The sequence below is a fragment of the Ostrinia nubilalis genome, chromosome 4 (assembly GCF_963855985.1).
Source record: "Ostrinia nubilalis chromosome 4, ilOstNubi1.1, whole genome shotgun sequence".
Lineage (NCBI taxonomy): Eukaryota > Metazoa > Arthropoda > Insecta > Lepidoptera > Crambidae > Ostrinia > Ostrinia nubilalis.
Window position 1 is genome coordinate 7,448,555 of NC_087091.1, and position 23,279 is coordinate 7,471,833.

Consider the following 23,279-nt stretch of genomic DNA (forward strand, 5'->3'; position numbering starts at 1 on the left):
ACAGTGATTTTATACGAAAAATCTTTTTTTTATCTGTTGCACACATATGATTTTGACATTGACGGCAGTCAATTTTAATTTGTCAATTTACCACAGCAAAACTTGTTCATGTGTTATGAAATAAATAATTGAATTCATCTAAAAGATTCATAAATAACTATAAACATTACGTTTTTCTAAGGTATGTTGTCGTAGTCTAGTATAGTCAATATTTCCAATTACGTAGTTACTTTTCAAAACAAGAGATACGCAGTTAAGTTTTTGACAGAGTAGCTAGCTATTGCTGCTATTGCTAGCTTTTAATTGATATTACTCGGAGTTTTCGAGTTAGTCCTGGTATTTTAAATGTCGCTTACTAACTACACTGTAGTAAATTAGCCTGAAAATTATTCACAAAGATAATTTGTTATTTTCAGATGGCGACTAAATCGATAGCAAGTGCAACGGTTAGAGCAGTGAAAAAGCGAGTGCTACCGTCAAGGGCGGCATTAGTTCTTACACCTTCTGCTGTGAACAAAGTTAAAGAAATAATGGCGAAAGAAGAAGCCAAAGGTTTCATTGGACTAAAAGTTGGGGTAAGACAGCGGGGTTGTAATGGATTGTCTTACACTCTGGATTACGCTAAAAATAAAGAGAAATTAGATGAAGAAGTCAAACAAGACGGTGTCACTATCATCATTGATAAAAAAGCTCAGTTAACACTATTAGGTAAGTTAACTTTATTTGTGTAATAGGTAGGTACCTGTTTTTATTATGTTAATATTGTCTTCATCAAAATTATCAAGAGAGTAGTTTGATGCCTAGGCCTAATTAGGTATGCAACTTAGCCTGTTATTAGTGTACTTTTTTTGTTATTTTAGATCCACATTTTTGTTTGGGTATTAATTAAAAACAAATAACTTAAGTTTTATCTGAACCTACTGCTGATAAGAAGCAGAATACTACAAAACCAATTTTAAATAATATTATTTATGCTTTTTCAGGAACTGAAATGGACTTTGTGGAAGACAAACTATCAGCTGAATTTGTGTTCAACAACCCAAATATTAAAGGCACATGTGGATGTGGAGAATCATTTAGTATATAAATATGACTTTGCGCTGTAACTTTTCAAATTACAAATACAGTTAGTCAAGAAGCAACAAAAAAATTAGCATATTGTGTTGGTGCTTACACATTTTCAATTGCAAAAAAATAGGAAATAGTATCCTGCTTTGAATTAGAGCACTTAACGATAATTATAAAAAATCCATCATAACAGTACACTACAGTACACTGCTAATTTAACAGGATGACCGACAAATGTGACAGATTATCATAGTATGTATGTAATTTTTGTGATATTATATTCAGTAGTAGTACATAATTTAATTAGATCTGGAAATCTTATGAAAATCTTTTAAATCAGAATACTTGATGATTCAGCTTTGGCTTAAATAATTTAAATTTTATTCAAATTGCCACTATCCAGATAGCTGAAATGTCATTTTACAAACCTAAAACTTAAAACCTAAGGCCTGGTTTCCAATTATAAATTTTTGGCTTGTGTGCATCGCATCTTATTATCAAGTTAGAGCTTTTTATAATGAATTAATTCTTGAGCAGAAGACAAACACATCCATATACACCACTACTTTTTTATCACCGGAAAAATTTTAACAGGTTATGTAGAAATGTGTGAAAATTATAAAGTAAAAAAAAAATTTAAAATTTTTATAAAGTTAATTTTTTTATTAAATTTTCTTTAGTCCCTATTTTACGCGTCACAGCTGGGCCACTCCGCTGCTCGTTCATTCAGTAGAGTAGTCGTACGCGCTCGCACATTGATCTGTCTGTCTCGCTCACGCCTTGACCACGCTTCCAGTGTTATTATTACTAATTTAGACCATTTTAATGCAACATTTCAAGTAATTTTGAGTTCTAATAAGTGTTTCATTACACTTACGTACTTCTTTACGTGGTATTCTGACTGTTAACACTAATTGTAAGTTAATAATACAATGAAATACCTACCTACTGTGAATACGTTACGAATACACACCAATGTGTCGTTACGAGGCTACTACGACTTTAAAAGAAATATGTAATTCAAAGATCTGCCAAAACAGCGGCTTTCAGTGTTATCATCACAGAATAATAATAATGTGTTGTGTTACTTAGCTACCTATCCTAGGCTATTTTTATTGCAACATTTCAAGTAGGTAATTAGAATGTAATTGAACGCAGGGCAAAGGACGAAAACAGTAATTTAGTAATTACGTAATACGTCACGTTGTATTTCTGTGAGTTTTTAACACTAGTTAATAATAATACCTACTGTGTAACTCCAATTGAGATCGCACGTCGTTCGTAGTTCGTGAATTTAAGATCCGCCATAACAGCTGAGTGGTGCGAACAGTTTTAGATGGTGGTTTTAGTAGGCGCTTAGGTAAAATAATAAAAATAATTCAACTTTCCCTTCATACTTACCCGGGCTTAGGATCGGCCTTAGGACCGGCAAAATTCAATGCTTTGATAAGCACCCTGCATCGTGCTGAAGTGTGGCTGTCCCGGTACAGTCGCAAAACTGCACTACACAATTTCTCCGGCCAAGAATAATAATGCACGTATCATTAACACGTATTCACGTGAGGTGAATTGGTAAGACAACGTAATAATTGCACGACACTATTGACTTGATTGATACAATGTTAACAAGACAGTTCACGACCGATCAAGAGCTCGCGCGCGCGCAACTGACCGACCGCGGCCGGCGGCAGAGCGAGCGAGACGGCGGCGCGGGGCCGCGGGCACCCGCCCGATAATGGCCGCACAACAAACGTACACCGCCGCCTTTGGGAAGCGTCGGGCCGGCAACGTCGCATCTCTCTCCATAGTAACGGGCGGCCTTGCGTTGAGCGTAAATAGTGCTAGCGACGCGTGTGTCCAAATATTACCAATTTTGGGATGATATTTTGAGTAGCTTTATTTAACTTTTTTTTTTGCATAAATAGGATTAGTATCAATAACTCATTACCCAGAATTTTTTTTTTCGGTGATAAAAATTTAGTGGTGTATATTTTTTTCATAAGTATTGGAACAAAATCTTAATAGGTATATAATAAATGACTTTCGAGAGTGTTGCATTGCAAATACCTAGATTATTTTATATTGTTTTGCTTCTTTAATTTTCTTTTATAGGCATATCTTAGATTTAGGTAGCTAAAAATTCGTTAATACTGGGAATTGATTCTCTGTTTTGTTATTTATGTTTTATTGTTATACATATAGGTATCATAATAATCACCATTTGCCTCAAGTTCTAAAGTAAAAAAAAAAACATGTACCTACGTTGTATATAAAAATATTGCAGGTATGTATTAAAATATGTATAATAAATAATATAATTATTTTTTGTAGATAAAAACAAAGTTTGCAAATACATAAAATCATGTTTCATGTAGAAATGTTAAATTTAAAGTATGTAGGTATGTACAATTAATATAGTTATGATACACAAGAGTGAAAATAAATAAATCTTATTCTTTGATCTCATGTTGTACTTACTTATTCAAAAATATATTTTACTGGAAATAGGGTGCAAAAATGTACTTTAAAATAATAATATGAAATTATCATTTAATTTAATTTGTTTTATACCCAGTTTTATGTACGACGGCTAATTTTCTTTGTGGGTTTAATGTGTAATTCTGATCATTCAATAATTCATTAAAACAGATTCCCAATCATTGAAGTATTAGTATAGCCTGACCAGGAACATAAAAACCCTCGCCATGTTGCGGAAAACTAATGGTACTAATTTCTTTTAATGGCAACAGTAACTGAAAACTTCATTGTCATGTCACCTTGCATGTCAGTCTATTGCTGTCAAAGTGTAAACAAACTTTATTTTAAATGTGCGCAATTGATTTTGTGAATTAAATTGCTAAAATCTTTTTATATTCGTGAAAGAAAAGTGGTTTACAATGTGTTAAAGTATTTGTCGAAGAGAAATACTAAGGGTTCGGACAATATTTTCATTGAATAATGTTTTCGGCAAAGGTTGTCAAATTGACTGACATGTTTATCGCATAGTACAGTCCACTATGAAAATTAGCTGTGGTTTGTTTCAACTACCTATTTTAAAAATTTTTGTCACTTTCTAAGTGTTGAATATTATGGAATTGGGAAAGAAGTACCGAGTTTGAAGCGTTCATGAGCAAACATTGCAGTTGAATATTCAAGTTCCGAATTTGATTATTGATGAATAATAAAATAAATTCTACTAGCTCGATTGATGGTTTCATTTAATTTATTTAAATCAGGTTACCTATAATAATATTTTTTCGTTAATTTATGAAAATATCAAATTAGCCCGTAATCCTGAATCCTGATACATAAAGTTAGCCTATTAATTTAACAAAGGTACGACTGTACTCAGTGTTGCACTATCAAATGCAATTGACGCGCCTCTATGCCAGGGTTTTTATGTTCCTGGTCAGGCTATACTACGTAGTACATTATAACTCAATGTTCCCAATACGATGTCTATTGTCCAAGGTTGAACTATTTTTCTCATGAAAAAACAAGTTACTTATTTCCCATGAAGTTCTGCCATATTTTTATAAGTTTTATACAATTTACAAATTTTCGAGTAAACCATTTTTTTTTTTGTATTTTAAACATACCAAGAAGATACACGACAATTTGGCAGTCTGAAGCCGGGTCTCCAGCGCGTGTTTTGCCCTACACTAAAAAAAAATCATTCAATATTGACATGTTTTTGTTGATCGTGTAGGGCAAAGCACGCGCTCAGAGAACCCAGATTAATATCAACTTTTCTATTTACAAAATGACAACGGACAACTCTTGACTCTTATCATTCCGGTTGCCGTGTCCAGATGAGTGTAACGCGTAATGGAATGTAATCTTGTAATGTAATGGAATTAGTATGGGCAGCATGTAATGCTCGTAGTGCTGCGATGCCGTCCAGACGTAGAAATCGTGTTACATTACACGTAATCTTTCATTACACGTCACACCCGTCTGGACACACCCGGCTTTAAAAGCTTATCACAGTTCTACTAAAAAACTTATTGTTTAAGCTTACAAAAATAAATATTAATATTTTATGATGAATGACTCTTGAGTGCACGCACAATAGTTTTGATATATCTCGGGCCGCTAATAAATCATGCTATTACCACTATTACTATGAAACTGTGACAGACTAGTATTTAAAAAATAATACGTGTTCCATGTTCCAGCCAAATACGTCCTTCCTACTGTCGGTTCATTTTTTGTCTCACTCTTACAAATAACATGGAGGTAGTGGTTTGAGCGCAGTTCAATTTTTCTTTGTTTACGTGTCGAATTCGTTTAACGATCAGAAATATAGGAAAATATTGTACGGTTTATGGAATTTATTCAAAGTGATCCTCACATTCGATTGTATTGAACTGTATGAAATGAATAACGGAGAAGTTGGAGGGCCTAGAGGCAGAGGCCGCGGTTGGCAGCAGCCTGAAAATCAGCCACGGGAGCTTCGCCGGCCTAGGATCGTTACCGAGGATGCGAAAGGTAGCTAATAGTTCATTGATATGTATTGTGCACTTTCACGAATTCAATCCTGTGCGATTCAACGTCGTCATAGTCGGTCAGTTAACGCGTTCTGCAATCTGCATAATTATAATACTTCAGGTGAAAGTAAGGATTTTCATTTCTAATGACGTTGCTTCGTTTGACAGAAGCAGTCGATTGTACCGTAAATTGGTTGTGATGCATATTTTTTGTGGGTTACTGTGTCATTATTTGAAGTGATGAGTGGTACTATAACCTCTGCAGATTTTGACACACATTTGAGTAAAGACTTGTTGCGAAATGTTATTTTTGTTGCCAGCTGAACCTCCTAAAATCGAATCCAACTTGTCGGCGGAGGCTAAGGAATGGTACCCACCCAATTACAACCCTCAATCGGTGCCAGCCTATGCACCAGATCCGGCCCCCTACCGGCCACACCGCTTCTCTGTACAAGACCGTCTGCGGCAAGCACAAGATCAGAACCCGTACAACTTTGATGATATGTCATATTCCCTTGAAGAACAAGAGAACATGGATTTGCGGGTTGGTATATTTTTACTAATTATATTTTATTCTCTGCGTTTCTGTTTCAGTTACTTATGTAATTATTGTGCATGTGTAGATGTTTTATTAGATTAAATTTATTGGTTTTCATTAAATGTACTGCAGGAGAACATTGCCAACCTGATTACTGTTATGTGTGAGATAACATTTGACCCCGGCAAGTTCGACACCCTGTGTGGTCCTTTGGTGGACTCCTTTGCTCATATGCTTCATGATGCCAACTACACCAGGGCCTTGGTTGAAGCTATTGTTAATCAGGTAAGTTATTTAATGTAGTTATTGATGTATTAATTTGGTCAACTGAGTTGATATCAAGTAACCATTTTTAAATGCAATGAAAATATTCATGACAAGTTAAAATAAAAACATCAGATAAGTATTTTGCATATTTAAGAGCTTAAGTAATTGCAGAATCAAGGATATTCACTAAATATAGATTATTAACAATGCTGATGAATGTAAAAAAATACATAAATGATGCCCAGAAAATGTGCAAATCTAATAAGTTTTATTTTCTTTCTTGATCAGCAACAAAATATGGAGTAAAATAACATTCTATGACCACTATGCAAGTTAAGCATATTATGTTATACCTATATTTTTTGGAAGGGTTCCAATATAATAAGAGTACCATTCTGAAGTAGAACAAGAATACAAGATGTTTCATTACATAAATTTTCACTTGAACAAAACAAAAACAGCATAGTAATCTAATCTAATTATAATCCAATTATAATCTTATTCATTCTTATAACATGAACAAACAAAAGTTAGTAAATTTGATCTTAATTGGATTATTATAAGATAGTGTTTTTTATGAGATCTTATTAGGTTAGTCTTTACTATCAATATCCTCTAGTCAATTACATTTTAATACTTCACAGTTCAGGTTAAATTATAGATTTATGGGAAAGTGTAGCATACTGTGTTCAAAAAAATTCATGTACCACAATCCTACTTTACATAGCCTTCTTTAGTACCCATATTGTATTATTATTTGGGGTAAAAGCATAATGGCACAGAAGTATATGATTGAATAAGTGCCACATAAGTTTCTAAATAATTTACTTGACTCAATGAAGTTTTTCCATTAATTAGCTTATTGTCTATAACACTATACTTGCGCACTAAACTAATTGTCTTGACCCAGTTAAATGCAAAAAAAACTTCGTTAAATGTTTCGATTTACTTCAGATTTTTATTATTTGATTAATGCTTGCAGTTATAACCGTATTTAACGCTTTTAAAAATCGTGTTACCTAATTCATATTGATGAGTGTTAACGTTTTGTATTCAGTCGATCGGCGAGTCGAACTTCCGTTACAACGGCGCGCGCCTCTGCTCGATGTACGACTCGGTGGCGGCGCCCGAGGAGTCCACGTTCCGCGTGTGCCTGCTGGAGAGGTGCTCCACGGAGGAGAACAAGATCATCAGCGGCGTGGAGACCTCGGAGGAGAACATGCGCGGGTTCGCTATGTTCCTGGCGGAGATCTACACGCAACTTGAAGATAGCCAGGTAATTAAATGATTCTTTTTTAGTTCAATAAGTAGATTCAAAGTAACCGACATAGCTCGCAGAATTGCTAAAATCAAGTGGCAGTGGGCGGGGCACATAGCTCGTAGAGACGATGGCCGTTGGGGCAGGAAAGTTCTCGAGTGGCGACCACGGGCTGGAAGACGTAGCGTGGGCAGGCCTCCTACTAGGTGGACCGACGATCTGGTAAAGGTCGCGGGAAGAGCCTGGATGCGGGCAGCGCAGGACCGTTCATTGTGGAAAACCTTGGGGGAGGCCTTTGTCCAGCAGTGGACGTCATTTGGCTGAAAACTAAATGATTATTATGAGAGAATTATAAGATAAGATACCTCCCTATGTCAGTAACAAGATTATGTACATGGATATCAAGCTGGATACAGTGAAACAGCAAATTGAAAAGTACAGTAAAAGTTACCAACTGAGACTGGATTGTCACAGAAACGAACTCGCCTCTCAACTGCAAGGAACTGGCAGTCTCCACTTTTCTAGACTGAAGAGACATAGCATTCAAAACCTAGTGAAAAGATACGCAGTGAAAGATGACTCACTGGACTAGTCTCTTACTGAACGCCTCAAGAACCGGATTAGAATCAGACAGATGATTGGATTATTGTTTCACGGAAACAGATTGCCAAGTAGCAGAATAGAATAGAAAAGGAAAAAAAAAATATTATGAGAGAGGCACAAAGATTATTATGATAGAATCGTAGCCCTTCAATACCCATCGAGCCACAATAAAAATAAATTGTTGCCGCGATCTCATACGACCGCGTGGGGTTCCACGAGATAAGTTTGAGAGACGCTCTAAATATTCCTCTCAATAGAATAATATACTATATTTTACTGATAAGCAGCACATCAATCTCACATGATACGATTATCACTTTGATTGACAATGAATGAGTGCAAAGACCTTAATTACTATCATACTCAATCCAAAACAAGTATTATGTAATTTGAACAAGAAATGTAACTTCCAAGTGGTAGGTTCTTATACAATCATAATGTAATTCACAGGTTTATATAAATGTGTGTTTCAGGGTGGAAGAATCAAGACTTTGGGAGAGAGCCTCTGTAAGGTCTTGCTCCACCTTTTGGATACTGACAAAGATACCAACATCAAATCTGTATGTCAACTTCTCAAGGTAAGTTTGACTTAAAAAATTCAGTCTTATTAGAATAGGTCATTTAAATTGAGGTCTTTTTTTCGTTAATTCACACAACTGTCTTGATGAAATATTTGTGTCATCAAAAAATACTTATCTAGATGAATAAAATTTATGTTATATTCGTCATAAGATTCGGTCTAACTATAAAGAATTCCTCGAAAAATATTGCGTCGTTCCTATTGAAATTAACTCAAGATATTCACTGTTTAACATAAAATGCTAATCACATTTGTATTTAATAGCCAAACAGGAAGTTGGGTTAGGTTTGACTATTTACAGAAGTTCTATTTTGCTTAAGCTGTCAACATTCTTTGGGAATTTCCATGATTTTTGTAGGATGATTTTGTTGATGTTTTTTGAACTTCAAACAATATTATTGTCTTCAAAATGAATGAAAATAATACAAACCATGAATGGTAAATAAAATTTTATGCTCAATAAATGAAATCAGAGTGAGAGAATTTTAACTTATCATTTAATTATGTTATAGTACTATAAATATTTGTAGATTATATTAATAATGTCTTCTATTAAAGTCAGAATCCAAGCATTAATTAACTCCAAAAGAGACTATAGAAATTAATCTGTCAATTAAAAATAAAGAAGGGTAAGTAATAGCACTCATTCTTATTCGAGATAATATTCATTCATACATTGTACTAAATTCATAAGCATTTAGTGATTCTTTTGGCTTTCATTCATCTGTTATTTAAACACATGTGGAGAAATAGCTTGATTTACAAGAGCTGTACTGCTGATGGTATACAGGGTGGAAACGATAAGAGTGATCTCACTCGATTATTTATAAACTATACAAAATGTCGAATGTCGGTATTTTTGTATAGATCCAGTTCATTCTGCAACCTTTTATTGATACCGTTTGATAGAGCTCGTGAAGCACTTTCAGGATTAGGATAGGATTAACCAGGTTTTAAATAAGTTGTATATTTAAGAAATAATTGTGTGAGATCACTTATCGTTTCCACCCTGAATTCTAGCTTTTGGTTTTTCATCTGTTTTCCAGTATCAATCCTGCCTGACAAAGGTTTAGTTCAGATATGTAGTGTTTAGGGGGTATCGACTATCGACACGTAACCGATCTTGTTTTAATGTTAAGAGACAGGTTTTATTTAGTACAGTTTTAGGGGTAAGTATAAAAGTTGTAATCGTCGTTTTTGTTAGAAGGCATTGACACTTCAATACAAATGTGATAAAAAAGAGTAATTTATACTCGTCTTTGATTGTTCCGAAGACTGGTTACAGTGATATGGATCGTTTCATCCACGAAGACGCGCCCTACCAATTTTTGGTCAAGGGAAGCGCGGGGTGCGGGGAGTTTGATCAAAACGTCATTATTGTAGTGTGCGTTTGCACTCATGAATAATTTAGCGTGTACCGATAACACTCAAACATTAGCGGAAGAATGGAGGTGGGTCTTCGTGGATGAAACGATCTAGACTGAGATGTGTAAAATAAGCGCTTTTTAAAAGCCTATTTGCAGACAATAAGGATGTTTCCTGGGTAAAAAAGTAAGTTTTAATTAGTCCGTCAGTTAGCTTATCAAAAAACTACTCGACGCGTATTTTTCACTTTTTAAAACTAATGAAAATGTAAAGAGATAAAGCGTGCCAAAGTTCTAAAGAAAAGGCCCGTGACGTCAGTGAGTGCGTAAAAGTGCAGCACTTTGTGACGTCGCGCGGAACTTCAACGCACTATAACTTTGTAATTATTTGTTTGTTTTATATTAAAATTGACGGATTAAAAAATGTTTTTTTTTTTTTGAAACTAGCCTATTAACGACTTATGACTTTTGACCGTCAGCTGTCCGGCATAGCGCTGGACGCGGACTGCCCGACGGGCATGCACGCGGCGTTCGAGCGGCTGAAGCGGCGCGCGCAACTGCCCTGCGTGCGCGCCGTCGTGGCCCTGCGCGGCGCGCGCTGGGGGCTGGCCGAGCGCGAGCCCGAGCCGCTGCCCGCGCCCGCGCCCGCGCCCGCGCCCGCCGCGCGCCGGCAAGGTCAGTGCACCCTGGTGTTGTGTAGTGTAGCGGCGCGCGCTGGGGGCTGGCCGAGCGCGAGCCCGAGCCGCTGCCCGCGCCCGCGCCCGCGCCCGCGCCCGCCGCGCGCCGGCAAGGTCAGTGCACCCTGGTGTTGTGTAGTGTAGCGGCGCGCGCTGGGGGCTGGCCGAGCGCGAGCCCGAGCCGCTGCCCGCGCCCGCGCCCGCGCCCGCGCCCGCCGCGCGCCGGCAAGGTCAGTGCACCCTGGTGTTGTGTAGTGTAGCGGCGCGCGCTGGGGGCTGGCCGAGCGCGAGCCCGAGCCGCTGCCCGCGCCCGCGCCCGCGCCCGCCGCGCGCCGGCAAGGTCAGTGCACCCTGGTGTTGTGTAGTGTAGCGGCGCGCGCTGGGGGCTGGCCGAGCGCGAGCCCGAGCCGCTGCCCGCGCCCGCGCCCGTGCCCGCCGCGCGCCGGCAAGGTCAGTGCACCCTGGTGTTGTGTAGTGTAGCGGCGCGCGCTGGGGGCTGGCCGAGCGCGAGCCCGAGCCGCTGCCCGCGCCCGCGCCCGTGCCCGCCGCGCGCCGGCAAGGTCAGTGCACCCTGGTGTTGTGTAGTGTAGCGGCGCGCGCTGGGGGCTGGCCGAGCGCGAGCCCGAGCCGCTGCCCGCGCCCGCGCCCGTGCCCGCCGCGCGCCGGCAAGGTCAGTGCACCCTGGTGTTGTGTAGTGTAGCGGCGCGCGCTGGGGGCTGGCCGAGCGCGAGCCCGAGCCGCTGCCCGCGCCCGCGCCCGCGCCCGTGCCCGCCGCGCGCCGGCAAGGTCAGTGCACCCTAGTGTTGTGTAGTGTAGCGGCGCGCGCTGGGGGCTGGCCGAGCGCGAGCCCGAGCCGCTGCCCGCGCCCGCGCCCGTGCCCGCCGCGCGCCGGCAAGGTCAGTGCACCCTGGTGTTGTGTAGTGTAGCGGCGCGCGCTGGGGGCTGGCCGAGCGCGAGCCCGAGCCGCTGCCCGCGCCCGCGCCCGCGCCCGCCGCGCGCCGGCAAGGTCAGTGCACCTTCGTTCGTTTCGTTTCAGCCGATAGACGTCCACTGCTTGAAAAAGGATTTCAATAAAGACCGGTCCTGCGCCGCCCGCATCCAGACACCTCCCGCGACCTTCATCAGATCGTCGGTCCACCTAGTGGGAGACTTGTCCACGCTACGTCTTCCGGCTCGTGGTCGCCACTCGAGAACTTTTCTACTCTACGAGCTATGTGCCCCGCCCACTGCCGCTTGATTTTAGCGATTCTGCGGGCTATGTCAGTCACTTTGGTTCTCCTGTGGATCTCCACATTTTTGATTCGATCACGCAGGGAAACTCCCAGCATAGCACGCTCCATCGCCCTTTGGGTGACCTTGAGCCTTCTTATATGGCCCATAGTAAGCGACCACGTCTCAGATCCGTATACCATCACTGGCAACACACAGTGGTCAACTACACCATTAACGTCTACAACAGTATGAACCGTAAAGTTAACATTCCTTCGGAATAAAGCGACAACCACGAGCTGTCAAACGAAATCGATTTTGGATGACACTGGGTATCATTTGTGTGTCAATGTCAGGATTATTTCACTGTTTTTTACTTAAATTAATCACTGAACCGGTCAGCACTAGGTATGTCTCATAAACGTTTTGATCGCCGTTAAAAATACTCGACCGCGAAACAACACTCGACTTCAGTCTTCACTTGTAGATTTAAGATTGTAATTGGTGTAATTATTGATGTCGATTATTTCATCTTGACGAGCTCAAAAAATGAATTGAACATATTCGGCTTTCGATTCTAGAAAAAATGGTTTGTGTTTTTACACTATTTTACACGCACTATTGTTTTTTTTTTCTGTTTTTCACTATGGCTTCGTGCGCTTGCACATGTAGCCAATGTCTTAAGTAAAATGACATTTAATTGGTTTACTTTTTGCTCCCCAACCCGTCTGGCCAGTGTGGGTATGCATTAAATCCTCCATTTGCCTCTGGTAAATGAGTCTCTCGCTCATGTTACTAGAATGGAGACGTAATCTGATGAATAAATAATGATTATTTTTGGTGTTCACATGGTGTATAATGTGTTGTTTGCAGCCAACGGCGAGATGGAGGCTCTCTCTTCTGGTAAATTGGAGGCGCTCGTGTTCCTCGAGTGGATACTATTTATTTAGTCTGAAGAATATTTTTTGGCGTTTACATGATATACAGGGTGTTGATTTAATTCCTTGCCATATTTAGGAAGTTGATTAAGTAGCTAATCCTGATCACGAATCAGTAAAAAAAATTGACTGCGAAAAAAATTTAAAACGAACTTTAATTTCAGTTAGTCGAAGAAAAATTACTATATACACTACCTACTTTACGTGGCTTCCTACAGTAGGCTATCTGACATAATAAGCGAGCGACCCGCGTAGCTAGATGGTGCCGCAGTGTAAGCGTATTGCAGTATTGCGAGCCACAGTACAGTTGATGTCGCACGGAAAATATTCGTTAAAAATTCCACTTTCGTTTGTCTTTTTTTTTTGTGGATAATACGTTTATATGTCATAATAGATCACCTAAATAAATATGGCGAGGATTGAAATGAAAACCCTGTATAATGTGTCGTTCGCAGCCAACGGCGAGGTGGAGGACGGCGGCTACCTGGCGGACGGGCACACGCTGACGGCCGAGGAGTGCGCCTTCCTGCAGAGCAACCTGCCGCCCGGCAAGAGCGCCGCGCTCGACGACGACATACTGTGAGTTTACATACCATTGCATATGTCACCGGAAAATAACAAGACTCGTAAGTTGATCAATTTTCTAGGAAGTTGATCAACTCTCGGAAAACAACAAACGGCAGTTGAAATGTACTATTTGACGCATCGAATTTTAGCTAATTGGTCAACTTACGGTAACTAGCCGTAATTTAATAATTAACTATATTGCTACAAGTAAAATCATCCACAAATGGGCCAATCGTTGCCCAGTGTACTATTTGACGGTACACTATTATCCGTCACTTAATACACTTTTCTCTGATTGGTCGACAGACACTTAGATTTTGTTGTTTTAATATTTACATTTTAGAGATAGGGATATTAAAGTTCGTCTATGCTATATAGTTAATGATAGATCGCCCGGTGCTTTGTCCTGCTGGAAGCTCTTCTGGAAGGACTGGTCTTTTGTTCTAAACGTCCTGCCAGAAGATTATCGCAAGTCCTGCCCGCAGTACGCAATTTGTACGTGTTTGCTTGCTGGTCGCTAATCCAAAATTGACACGACTAACACAAATCATCATCATCTCAGCCATAGGACGTCCACTGCAGAACATAGGCCTCCCCCAATGCTTTCCATGCTGCCCGGTTGATATCGGCCTGCGTCCAGCGCCTTCCTGCTACCTTTATGATGTCGTCGGTCCACCTTATGGGTGGACGTCCCACGCTGCGTTTTCCGGTACGCGGCCTCCACTCCAGAACCTTGACGTTTACGGATCTCCTCATTTCTGATTCGATCTCGTAAAGAAACACCAAGCATAGCCCTCTCCATAGCACGCTGTGCTACTTTGAGCTTCTGTATAAGGCCTATAGTGAGAGGCCACGTTTCCGAACCATAAGTCATCACTGTAACACACATTGGTTGACTCACACTCACATTGATGTAATATTTGAATTTAGAACCAATATCACTCTCTTTGCTTCTGTTTATGGCCTCAACTCTTGTTGCGCGACCTACACCTTTGACACTGGTATACTCCCATAGATTACACAACAAAATAACCAATGCTCAATTCAATTTGAATCTTATAAGAAAGGTATACAATTCAATATCCATTTGAGAAATTTGACGTTTTGTATACAGGGTGTCCCAAAAACAATGGATAACCCTGTAACCATCGATAGACCTCGCCATGGTCTCCCTAACGTCCAATTTTGACCCCAGTAAAAATATCACCGTTTTCAAGATTTTTAAGTTTTTGTGCATTTTTAGAAAATTGCCACCTGCGATTACTTTTTCTCATGCCATTTCTACAAATGAGGATATTTTTCAATCTAGTTTTTTTCCTTATCACAAGGGATAGTTGGGCTATCAAAAGAAAAGATTAAAGTTCAACAAACTAGTTTAAAAGTATGAAAATTTTAAGAAATTGCAGAAAAGAAGGAAAAATAAATCACTATCTTGCACTTTTGATCAGCCATCGTGTAAAAAAAATGTAAGAAGACCATCGTGCCCATTAGCTTAAAATCTTCCTTAGTTAATTGAGATTCTAAAAAGGTATCACAAGCCAATGTATTCTGTATTATTTTTATCTTATGGCTACTTGAATAGCAACTAGTATGAAAACTGCAAAAATGAGTTTTTCTCTGAATAGTTAAACTAGGACTGCATAGTGGCATTAAATACAAATGGATATTTTTTAGCGTAGGAATTTAAATAAAGCAACATTTTATCATCATCATCATTTCAGCCATAGGACGTCCACTGCTGAACATAGGCCAGTACCCCAATGATTTTCATAATGACCGCTTGGTAGCGGCCTGCATCCAGCACCTTCCTGCTTACCTTTATGTGGTCGTCGGTCCACTTTGTAGGTGGACGTCCTACGATGCGCTTTTCGGCACGTAGCCTCCACTTGAATCCTGCTGCCTCAGTTCTGCGAACTACTGTGCCCTGCCCATTGCCACTTCAGCTTGCTAATCCGTCGGGCTATGTCAGCGACTTTAGTTCGTTTACGGATTTCCTAATTTCTGATACGGTTTCGTAAAGAAACCCGAGCATAGCCCCTTCCACAGCACGCTGTGCAAAAAATCCACGTTTCCGAGCCGTGTATCATCACGGGTATCTGTCTATAGGCACATTTAATTTTTTATAAGGTTTAAAACAAAAAATAAGTAATCACAAAAACGCAGAACTGACGGCCGATGGGGCAACAGGGTTCTAGTGGAGGCTACGTACCGGAAAGCGCATCGTAAGACGTCCACCTACAAAGTGGACCGACGACCTCATAAGGGTAAGCAGGAAGGTGCTGGATGCAGGCCGCTACCAAGCGATCATTATGAAAATCATTGGGGCACAGGCCTAATTCAGCAGTGGACGTCCTATGGCTGAAATGATGATGCTGATGATGATAAAATGTTGCTTTATTTAAATTCCTACGCTAAAAATTATCCATTTGTATTTAATGCCACTATGCAGTCCTAGTTTAACTATTCCGAGAAAAACTCATTTTTGCAGTTTTCATACTAGTTGCTATTCAAGTAGCCATAAGATAAAAAAAATACAGAATACATTGGCTTGTGATACCTTTTTAGAATCTCAATTAACTAAGGAAGTTTTTAAGCTAATGGGCACGATGGTCTTCTTACATTTTTTTTACACGATGGCTGATCAAAAGTGCAAGATAGTGAATTAATTTTTCCTTCTTTCTGCAATTTCTTAAAATTTTCATACTTTTAAACTAGTTTGTTGAACTTTAATCTTTTCTTTTGATAGCCCAACTATCCCTTGTGATAAGGAAAAAAACTAGATTGAAAAATATCCTCATTTGTAGAAATGGCATGAGAAAAAGTAATCGCAGGTGGCAATTTTCTAAAAATGCACAAAAACTTAAAAATCTTGAAAACGGTGATATTTTTACTGGGGTCAAAATTGGACGTTAGGGAGACCATGGCGAATTCTATCGATGGTTACAGGGTTATCCATTGTTTTTGGGACACCCTGTATGTATAGAGGAACAGCCGCCATTTTGCATAGGTTTTTAGAGACAGTTACACATTCCTTTGAGGAAAAGTTTCTATAGAGATCGAATTACTGCCTAATAATAAATCCTCATTTGACTGAAGTGTAGACAACCGCTCTACTGTTTTTATTTGTACTTCAGCGAGGAGCTGGAAAATGAAGCATGGGACACGGGGATGGACGCGGAGATGCAAGCTGGTTTTCTGGAGTTCTTGAAGATGTCCAACCAGATCAAGCGATAGCCCTGCGCCGCCGCACGCGCCCCGGCCTCGCGGGGAACAGACCAAACTGCGTCTTCTGTACTCTAGGACAATGAACAAAAACTATAAAAAAAATACAAAAATAACTATAAAATAATATAAAAAGATATATGGCGAGTGACCAAATTGGTGACCACTCTATGATGAAAGATGATGCATGAGAATGACTGAGACTTATGGGTTGGGCTGAGCGATAAATGATTACCTCTAAATTGAGCAATAAAATGGCGAATGAGATGCTCGGATTGTTAATACTTAGAGCCCGATTTGTTGCGACTGGAAGGGACTATGTAGATATTAATGAAATGAAAGATTATTAGAGATACTATTTTCAATGTTAGTCAATGATAACATCCTGCCGGTGAAGTATCTTGTGTACCCGTTTTTAATTTTAGAGTGGTTTGGCATTTGAACATTATTGATTAAGAGCTTTTATTAAAATTCCACATCTAGCCCCCCTTAGTGTTATCTCCTATAAGTCATTGTTTCCATATTTTTATTAAACATTTTGGTCTGTTGTTCCGGGAGGATTCAAATGTGTTTACGTATAAAACATGTAATGTTTTGATAATTTTCGTAAATGTATTTCAGATTCAGTTTTATTTTTTCAATATCTTTGAGCATTTCCCAGTGTTTATTCGTTTGTCTATGCTATAATTTAATTATACGTAAACACTAAAATTATTTAAAGTCTATGGACTAAATGTAAACAAGTAAACAGTGAAGATGTTTTCTTTAATAATAATTGTCAACATATTGACAAAGGTGCATTATATAACTTGACTGTGTTTACTGCTGTTGTAAATATTTTGTCGTCTCCCACCATTCAAGAAGGCCATATTTGCGAGCCATGTTGCTTCTTGTTTACATTTCGTCTGCGTATGTTTAGTGATCTCATGATTTTTTATTGTCATTTGTCTTTCTATTACATAATAAAGAGGCAATATAAACAAGAATTTGGACTTCGTTAACAATTATTAATATAATATGTTATGAAAAAAGTCTGAATCAAACGGCACATTGATATTTTTCAAACTTCCATTCCATTGTGAAATGCTAATTGAAAAATATTACTAATTTAAAATGCGTGGAAGGCTGACTTTTAATAATTTATTTATACTTACTTGTACTTGAATCAAACGTCTATACATAATACATGCAATGCAATATAATTTTAAAATCTCGAATGATATTGAACAATTCCATGGACTTGGTATAATGCGTGTGAGGTTTCTAGCACAAACGTTTCGTTCGTCACTTGCAACGCGCCCTGACGCCCGCAGGCTGGACTGGATGTCTTCAAAGCAACTTGCGAAAATGCCAAATTTGTTACAATTTATGTTGAACTTTGTTGTGATTACATTTGCCTATTGAAGTGAGTGAGAGAGTGATAGTGGCCTTGAGTGCGAAATGGGTTTTAATTAATGACCTAATTGCTGGTTAACAATAATAATAATAGTGTTCTCTATAGTGCTAATAGACATTCACATAGCAATAACATAAACTTATGCTAAACTAAGTACATTCACGATCCATGTTGATATTATTGAGCGCTCCTAATACGATTTTTTGAATATATTTATGCAATACCGGATTTATTTATTTGAAGCAATTAGGAAAATGTTTATAATATTCCATTGTATTTTTGTTGCAGTGATATTACGAATGTTATAAGAATAAATGGATATTTTAATAAAAGTCATTTAAATAAGTGTTGTTTCATTTTGCAATACCGAAATATTTTAAAAATGACGTAAATAAACAATGAATAGTATTTTTTAAGTTCTAAAAACTTATTCCTCCAACGAAAAAAAGGCTTTGAAAGCAAATGGTATTTTTAATTCAGTGGTTACACATTTATTTCTAATTATTTACACATCTAGAACTTTCTGTAAATTAATACAAAAGTTTTTTTATTTATTTAGTTGCTTACAGTCTAATTTTTTAGAACTCAGCAGAAATGTCATCAAAAATGGCCAACAGACATAAAAAAATTTTTAGTCTGTGAACTAGTGATGCGACAAAACCTCTCGTTAATCGCGAAGTGAAATTATTTTAATACTTGCGTATCATCGCCGGGTGATCGTCAAAATACTAAAAATTGCAACAAAGAACATTGAATGTGAACTGATTATGAAATTTTCGAGAACAGGAAACAAACTGTGAGATGAGATTATGTAATCAAAAAACACACTGGACAGTAAAACAATCAATGATATCCGTAAAGTTATTAAACTTCAAATAGTTGCAAAAAGTTCTGTTTGACAGTGTTGCTACTAGTGACATCTCGCTCGCTCAGTTCTTTGTTGCTCTATTCCGCTAGGGAGGTAATTTAAGATGCTATCAATTGAAAGAAGATTTTAATTTTCTTTTATTTTATTTACTTATATAGGAAAATAAGCAATCGAACAATACGTAAGCATAATTGCATAAAAAAGTAAAATAATTTCGTTTAAATAAAACCGACTAAAAATTAAACTGACTCCGAAAAAGTATACACTAAAAGTAGAAAAATAATTTTACGTTATCTCCAATATTATTGAAGTTATCGCTGGAAAACTAAACAAAGTATCGTATATTTTTTATTTAAAATTAATCAGTAATCGGAATAAGTGAATACTTAAAATAATATCGATTAAATTTACAGATTATTGTCTATGACTCACAGGTTACAGCACTGATGTGTCAGAGACAAGTCATAGACAATATGGAGATAACACATGATTTTAAACGTCAAGTCAATTTGACAAGTCTCACAAATTTTCATCGTCCACGTATTTTGCAAAATAATTTGTTTCAAAGACTGATTTCAAACTTATCTAAACGTGAAAATAAAGTTGGTTTCATGGGCTTGTTAAATAATGTGTATGATATTATGAACACGTAAGTGATTATGGTGTAATTGTGTATGAAAGTGTTTGTTTACATCTCTGCTGGATTCTAAAAAATCAAGGTATACTAAAAGTTATCACATATTTTTTTGATGACCCTTTGTACATTTACATTTTTGTTTAACCATCGGAAGATTAGTTACGACGCGATTGCGCGTGATTTGGAAGTGTTAATCAACTTCTGGCAAGACTTTGTACGGGTTGAGAATTCCGTTAGGGTCCATGAGCGTTTTCAGGTCCCTCATGAGGTGCAGCGCGGATTCATCCTTGCTGTAGTGGATGTAGTGCGGCTTGCGGAAGCCGACGCCGTGCTCGGCGCTGATGGAGCCCTGCAGCGCCGCCACCTGCTCGTACACGTAGGGCTCCAGAAGGGAAACCACCTCGCGGGTGTACTCCGGGACGCTCACGTTGATGTGGATGTTGCCGTCGCCTGTGACAATCGGTAAGTCAACTTATTTCAACTTCCTATTCAGTAAGACAAACTATGCTTAGATTCAGGACGATTCGACTTTACGTATCTACTATCGGCTACGTAGTTCCAGCTACTTAGCTACCCATTTCCGGTCATATCGTCTCGTAAAGAATCACAATTTGATGAGAGCGAGAGAAAGTATGGAAAAGTAGCTGAAACTGGTGGCCGATAGTACATGGTATGTAATCTGCACCGTGGTGGCTATTGCTTAAACCAATCGTCTTAAATAGAATATGTATTTATATGAAGCACATTTAAGCTTTGTGACTTACCCACGTGTCCATAGCCACACACAACGGTTGCCTTGTCGCCCATGCGTTCTTTCAGTTTCGGCACTAAATCGTAATAATGCTTCTGGGGAATAGACACGTCATACTTGAACACGTATCCCTGAACCAGACCAGCGCCAGCTATGCTCTCTCTGAGATTCCATATCGTCTGTAACAGGCCGAAAATAACAATAAATTATAAAAATTAAAAACGAAACTAACTTTTTTGTTCTTCAGCATAGCGCATATTACCTGCATCTTGCCCGGTTCAGACGTAACAGTGCCATCTAATATTAGATCACTTTCCATTTCTTTCGACAGGAATCGTGTGAGTTTCTCCCCATCATGCCCTTCATCACTTCCGTGCGTTTCCACTAACACGTAGAACGGGTATTCTGATATTGGGTTTCTGTTACAAAAAGTTCGTTATTTCCAAACCTGATTGATAAATCATGCTTAAAACTAAAATTGCGTGAAACTTACGGCAGGTTGAGATTTTTGACTGTAATAGAAATGGCGTCGTGGTCTGCCATTTCAAACGCAGACAGAATTTCTCCTAATGATGATTTGGCACTCTTGTATAATTTCAGAATATTATCGAAACTTTTTACACCTGTAAAAGGAATCGCGCAACCATTACGTATGTACCTATTGATGACTTACTTAAACCAATAAACGGAACCGGGTGGTTATGTTGATCGGACGTAAGTAGGCTAGGCTCATCTGTCAGCTTAAATGCTCATTAATTTTTTTAATCGTCATTAAAAAGGAACTTGCTTACCAAAAAATCCAACAGTCACAGCCTTGGGCAAAACAGGGCAGTGGATTGCAACTTTCGTGACCACACCCAATGTGCCCTCGGAACCTATAAATAAATGCTTCAAATGGTACCCTGTGTTGTCTTTTTTCAGTGTTTTGAGGCAATCTATGATTGTGCCATCTGCTTTTACCTAAGGTAAAAAAAAAATAGTTTAATCACCTTTACTTTTTGCTTTGGTAGTTGGTTGAATTCAAAATTGTTGTTCCAAAACGTTAATTTCGAATACCTACAGCTTCTAATCCCAATATAGAGCCATGTAGATTTCCGTAGCGCAGGAGTCGAAGCCCGCCGGCGTTGGTGCTGACGTTGCCGCCCACCTGACACGTGCCTTTGGCTCCCAGGTCCAATGGCATGATCAGGTTGCGCTCGCGCACGTGGTTGTCCAGAGTTTCTAGGATACATCCCGCCTCGCAGATTAACGCGCCTGTTAAATATTAATGATGTCTGTCTGTACCGAATTAACTATGCAAGTCATTGTTCTGTTTTAGTTTAAAAGTTTCTCAAGCATTTCCAAATACCTACCTAGTATCCGAATGTAATCTATAGAAGAATAAAAATGAGTTATATTTCTTACCCGATATTTCATCCAACGTGACTATACTATTCATTAGCATTAGGTTGACTACAATTTCATCGAAAACTGGGACCGATCCGCCGACGAGACCTGTGTTTCCACCTTGAGGACATACCGCCAGCTTCCTCTGATTGCAGTATGATAGGATTTGTGAAACCTCTTTTGTTGTCTTTGGCTTCAAAACCACTTTCGATTGTCCTAAATATTTGAAATCCTTCAATTATATGATCTGCCATCAATTTATTGTTAATTTATTAATGTTTTACAAGAATTTTGTTAACTTTACCTCGGCAATTCTTTATCCAATCGATGTTAAATGGCGTAACATCGTTATCATCGGTCAGCACCCTCTCATTTCCCAGGATCGACTTGAAATAGTCAACATCTGTACTCTGCACTGTTGCAAAGGCTTTCCTTTTAACATTATATTTTTCCTAAAAATATTAAAAACTAATTTAAACTGTAGAGACTTAGGTAATTTAGATTCTTTTGAATGCTTTTTAAATTCGCGCGTGACCCCATAATACCGGAAAATAAAAGTTGAGGGTGATCCCAATTCTATCTCACAATCAGTTTTAGATCTTTGATAAAAATACATTTCCTAAAATAGGTGACAAAAGTGCCAAACAATTATTTGGAAAATTAAAACACCCGGTATTATTACACAAGCAATGGGATCGCGTAAATAAGTACGGCAAACTAACTATTCCACCCTAAGCTGTATAAATTACAAGAAAGATCATCATTAAAGTAAGTGCCTACATAAAGACATCGATTTGTTTAAAACTCTAAACTAGGAACAATAATTTTAATACCCGGCCAGTTGTAGGCTTAGATTAATAAAACGTTGTAGGTAATAAAATAAGAGCTACGAATTAAAATTCATTTAGGTACGAGTACGATGTATTTCAATACTTACAGCTGAAAGTTGTGGCAATGCTTGTGAAGCACATCTAATTTGTTCCAAAACATGTCGTTTGTTTGCGCACAATACAATTTGTCTGATCGTATTCAACATGATACGTTTCTTGTTTACAACAACCGGCTGTCGACTACCTAAAGTTCAGAATCGCGTACCAAACGTTGAAACGTCCTACGTCATGACGCGGCCGCGCGGGCGTTACGTAACCTATCGCTATGATAAGCTGTCTGTGTTGCTTGCAGAGGGCGAATTATTTACTAGAAATAGATAGCTGGGTACTTTCCAATATTTCTTTAGTTAGATAAATAATAATAAATCATTTTGATCCTCAAGCAATAATGAAAGAATAAATTAATTAAGTATAAGAATCACGGAGGAGCCTGCCTCGTTTTGTCCTAGGCAGTTAGATTCATAGAAACATGAATTTTAAAATAAATATTCATTTAAGTGATATAGTATAATAGTTCACTTCTTATCTGTTTTACCTGTGCTTCGGTAAATGTAGGATGTTATCTAGAAT

The 23,279-nt window shown here is 38.6% G+C and overlaps 3 protein-coding genes across 3 annotated transcripts; 2 read left to right on the forward strand and 1 right to left on the reverse strand.

Annotated features, from left to right (window-relative positions):
* Positions 1-66: 66 nt before the first annotated feature.
* On the forward strand, positions 67-1,619 carry LOC135071461 (iron-sulfur cluster assembly 1 homolog, mitochondrial). Its single transcript, XM_063965244.1, has 3 exons — positions 67-181; positions 417-708; positions 984-1,619. The coding sequence occupies exons 2-3, from the start codon at positions 417-419 to the stop codon at positions 1,085-1,087; spliced, it is 396 nt and encodes a 131-aa protein (XP_063821314.1). The 5' UTR covers positions 67-181; the 3' UTR covers positions 1,088-1,619.
* A 3,656-nt stretch (positions 1,620-5,275) lies between these two features.
* LOC135071355 (uncharacterized) lies at positions 5,276-18,522 on the forward strand. Its single transcript, XM_063965146.1, has 11 exons — positions 5,276-5,559; positions 5,879-6,102; positions 6,229-6,381; positions 7,421-7,639; positions 8,698-8,802; positions 10,648-10,959; positions 11,101-11,295; positions 11,431-11,631; positions 11,767-11,851; positions 13,448-13,571; positions 16,694-18,522. The coding sequence occupies exons 1-11, from the start codon at positions 5,448-5,450 to the stop codon at positions 16,791-16,793; spliced, it is 1,830 nt and encodes a 609-aa protein (XP_063821216.1). The 5' UTR covers positions 5,276-5,447; the 3' UTR covers positions 16,794-18,522.
* On the reverse strand, positions 17,908-23,042 carry LOC135088567 (D-2-hydroxyglutarate dehydrogenase, mitochondrial-like). Its single transcript, XM_063983413.1, has 9 exons — positions 22,757-23,042; positions 22,124-22,271; positions 21,838-22,035; positions 21,494-21,687; positions 21,225-21,393; positions 20,927-21,056; positions 20,696-20,852; positions 20,447-20,612; positions 17,908-20,132 (listed from the first exon to the last, which is right to left on the reverse strand). The coding sequence occupies exons 1-9, from the start codon at positions 22,853-22,855 to the stop codon at positions 19,873-19,875; spliced, it is 1,521 nt and encodes a 506-aa protein (XP_063839483.1). The 5' UTR covers positions 22,856-23,042; the 3' UTR covers positions 17,908-19,872.
* Between the last annotated feature and the right edge of the window lie 237 nt (positions 23,043-23,279).

What these genes read in the sequence shown, in the direction of transcription:
- LOC135071355 (XM_063965146.1), top strand. Translation starts at nt 5,448, where the DNA reads ATGAATAACGGAGAAGTTGGAGGGCCTAGAGGCAGAGGCCGCGGTTGG. An exon ending in GCCCGCCGCGCGCCGGCAAG is followed by an intron (nt 11,296 to 11,430) that starts GTCAGTGCACCC and finishes GGTGTTGTGTAG; the next exon opens with TGTAGCGGCGCGCGCTGGGG. An exon ending in GCGCTCGACGACGACATACT is followed by an intron (nt 13,572 to 16,693) that starts GTGAGTTTACAT and finishes TTTGTACTTCAG; the next exon opens with CGAGGAGCTGGAAAATGAAG.
- LOC135071461 (XM_063965244.1), top strand. Translation starts at nt 417, where the DNA reads ATGGCGACTAAATCGATAGCAAGTGCAACGGTTAGAGCAGTGAAAAAG. An exon ending in AGCTCAGTTAACACTATTAG is followed by an intron (nt 709 to 983) that starts GTAAGTTAACTT and finishes ATGCTTTTTCAG; the next exon opens with GAACTGAAATGGACTTTGTG.
- LOC135088567 (XM_063983413.1), bottom strand. Translation starts at nt 22,855, where the DNA reads ATGTTGAATACGATCAGACAAATTGTATTGTGCGCAAACAAACGACAT. An exon ending in TTGGATAAAGAATTGCCGAG is followed by an intron (nt 22,036 to 22,123) that starts GTAAAGTTAACA and finishes TCAAATATTTAG; the next exon opens with GACAATCGAAAGTGGTTTTG. An exon ending in TGTGACTGTTGGATTTTTTG is followed by an intron (nt 21,057 to 21,224) that starts GTAAGCAAGTTC and finishes TTCCTTTTACAG; the next exon opens with GTGTAAAAAGTTTCGATAAT.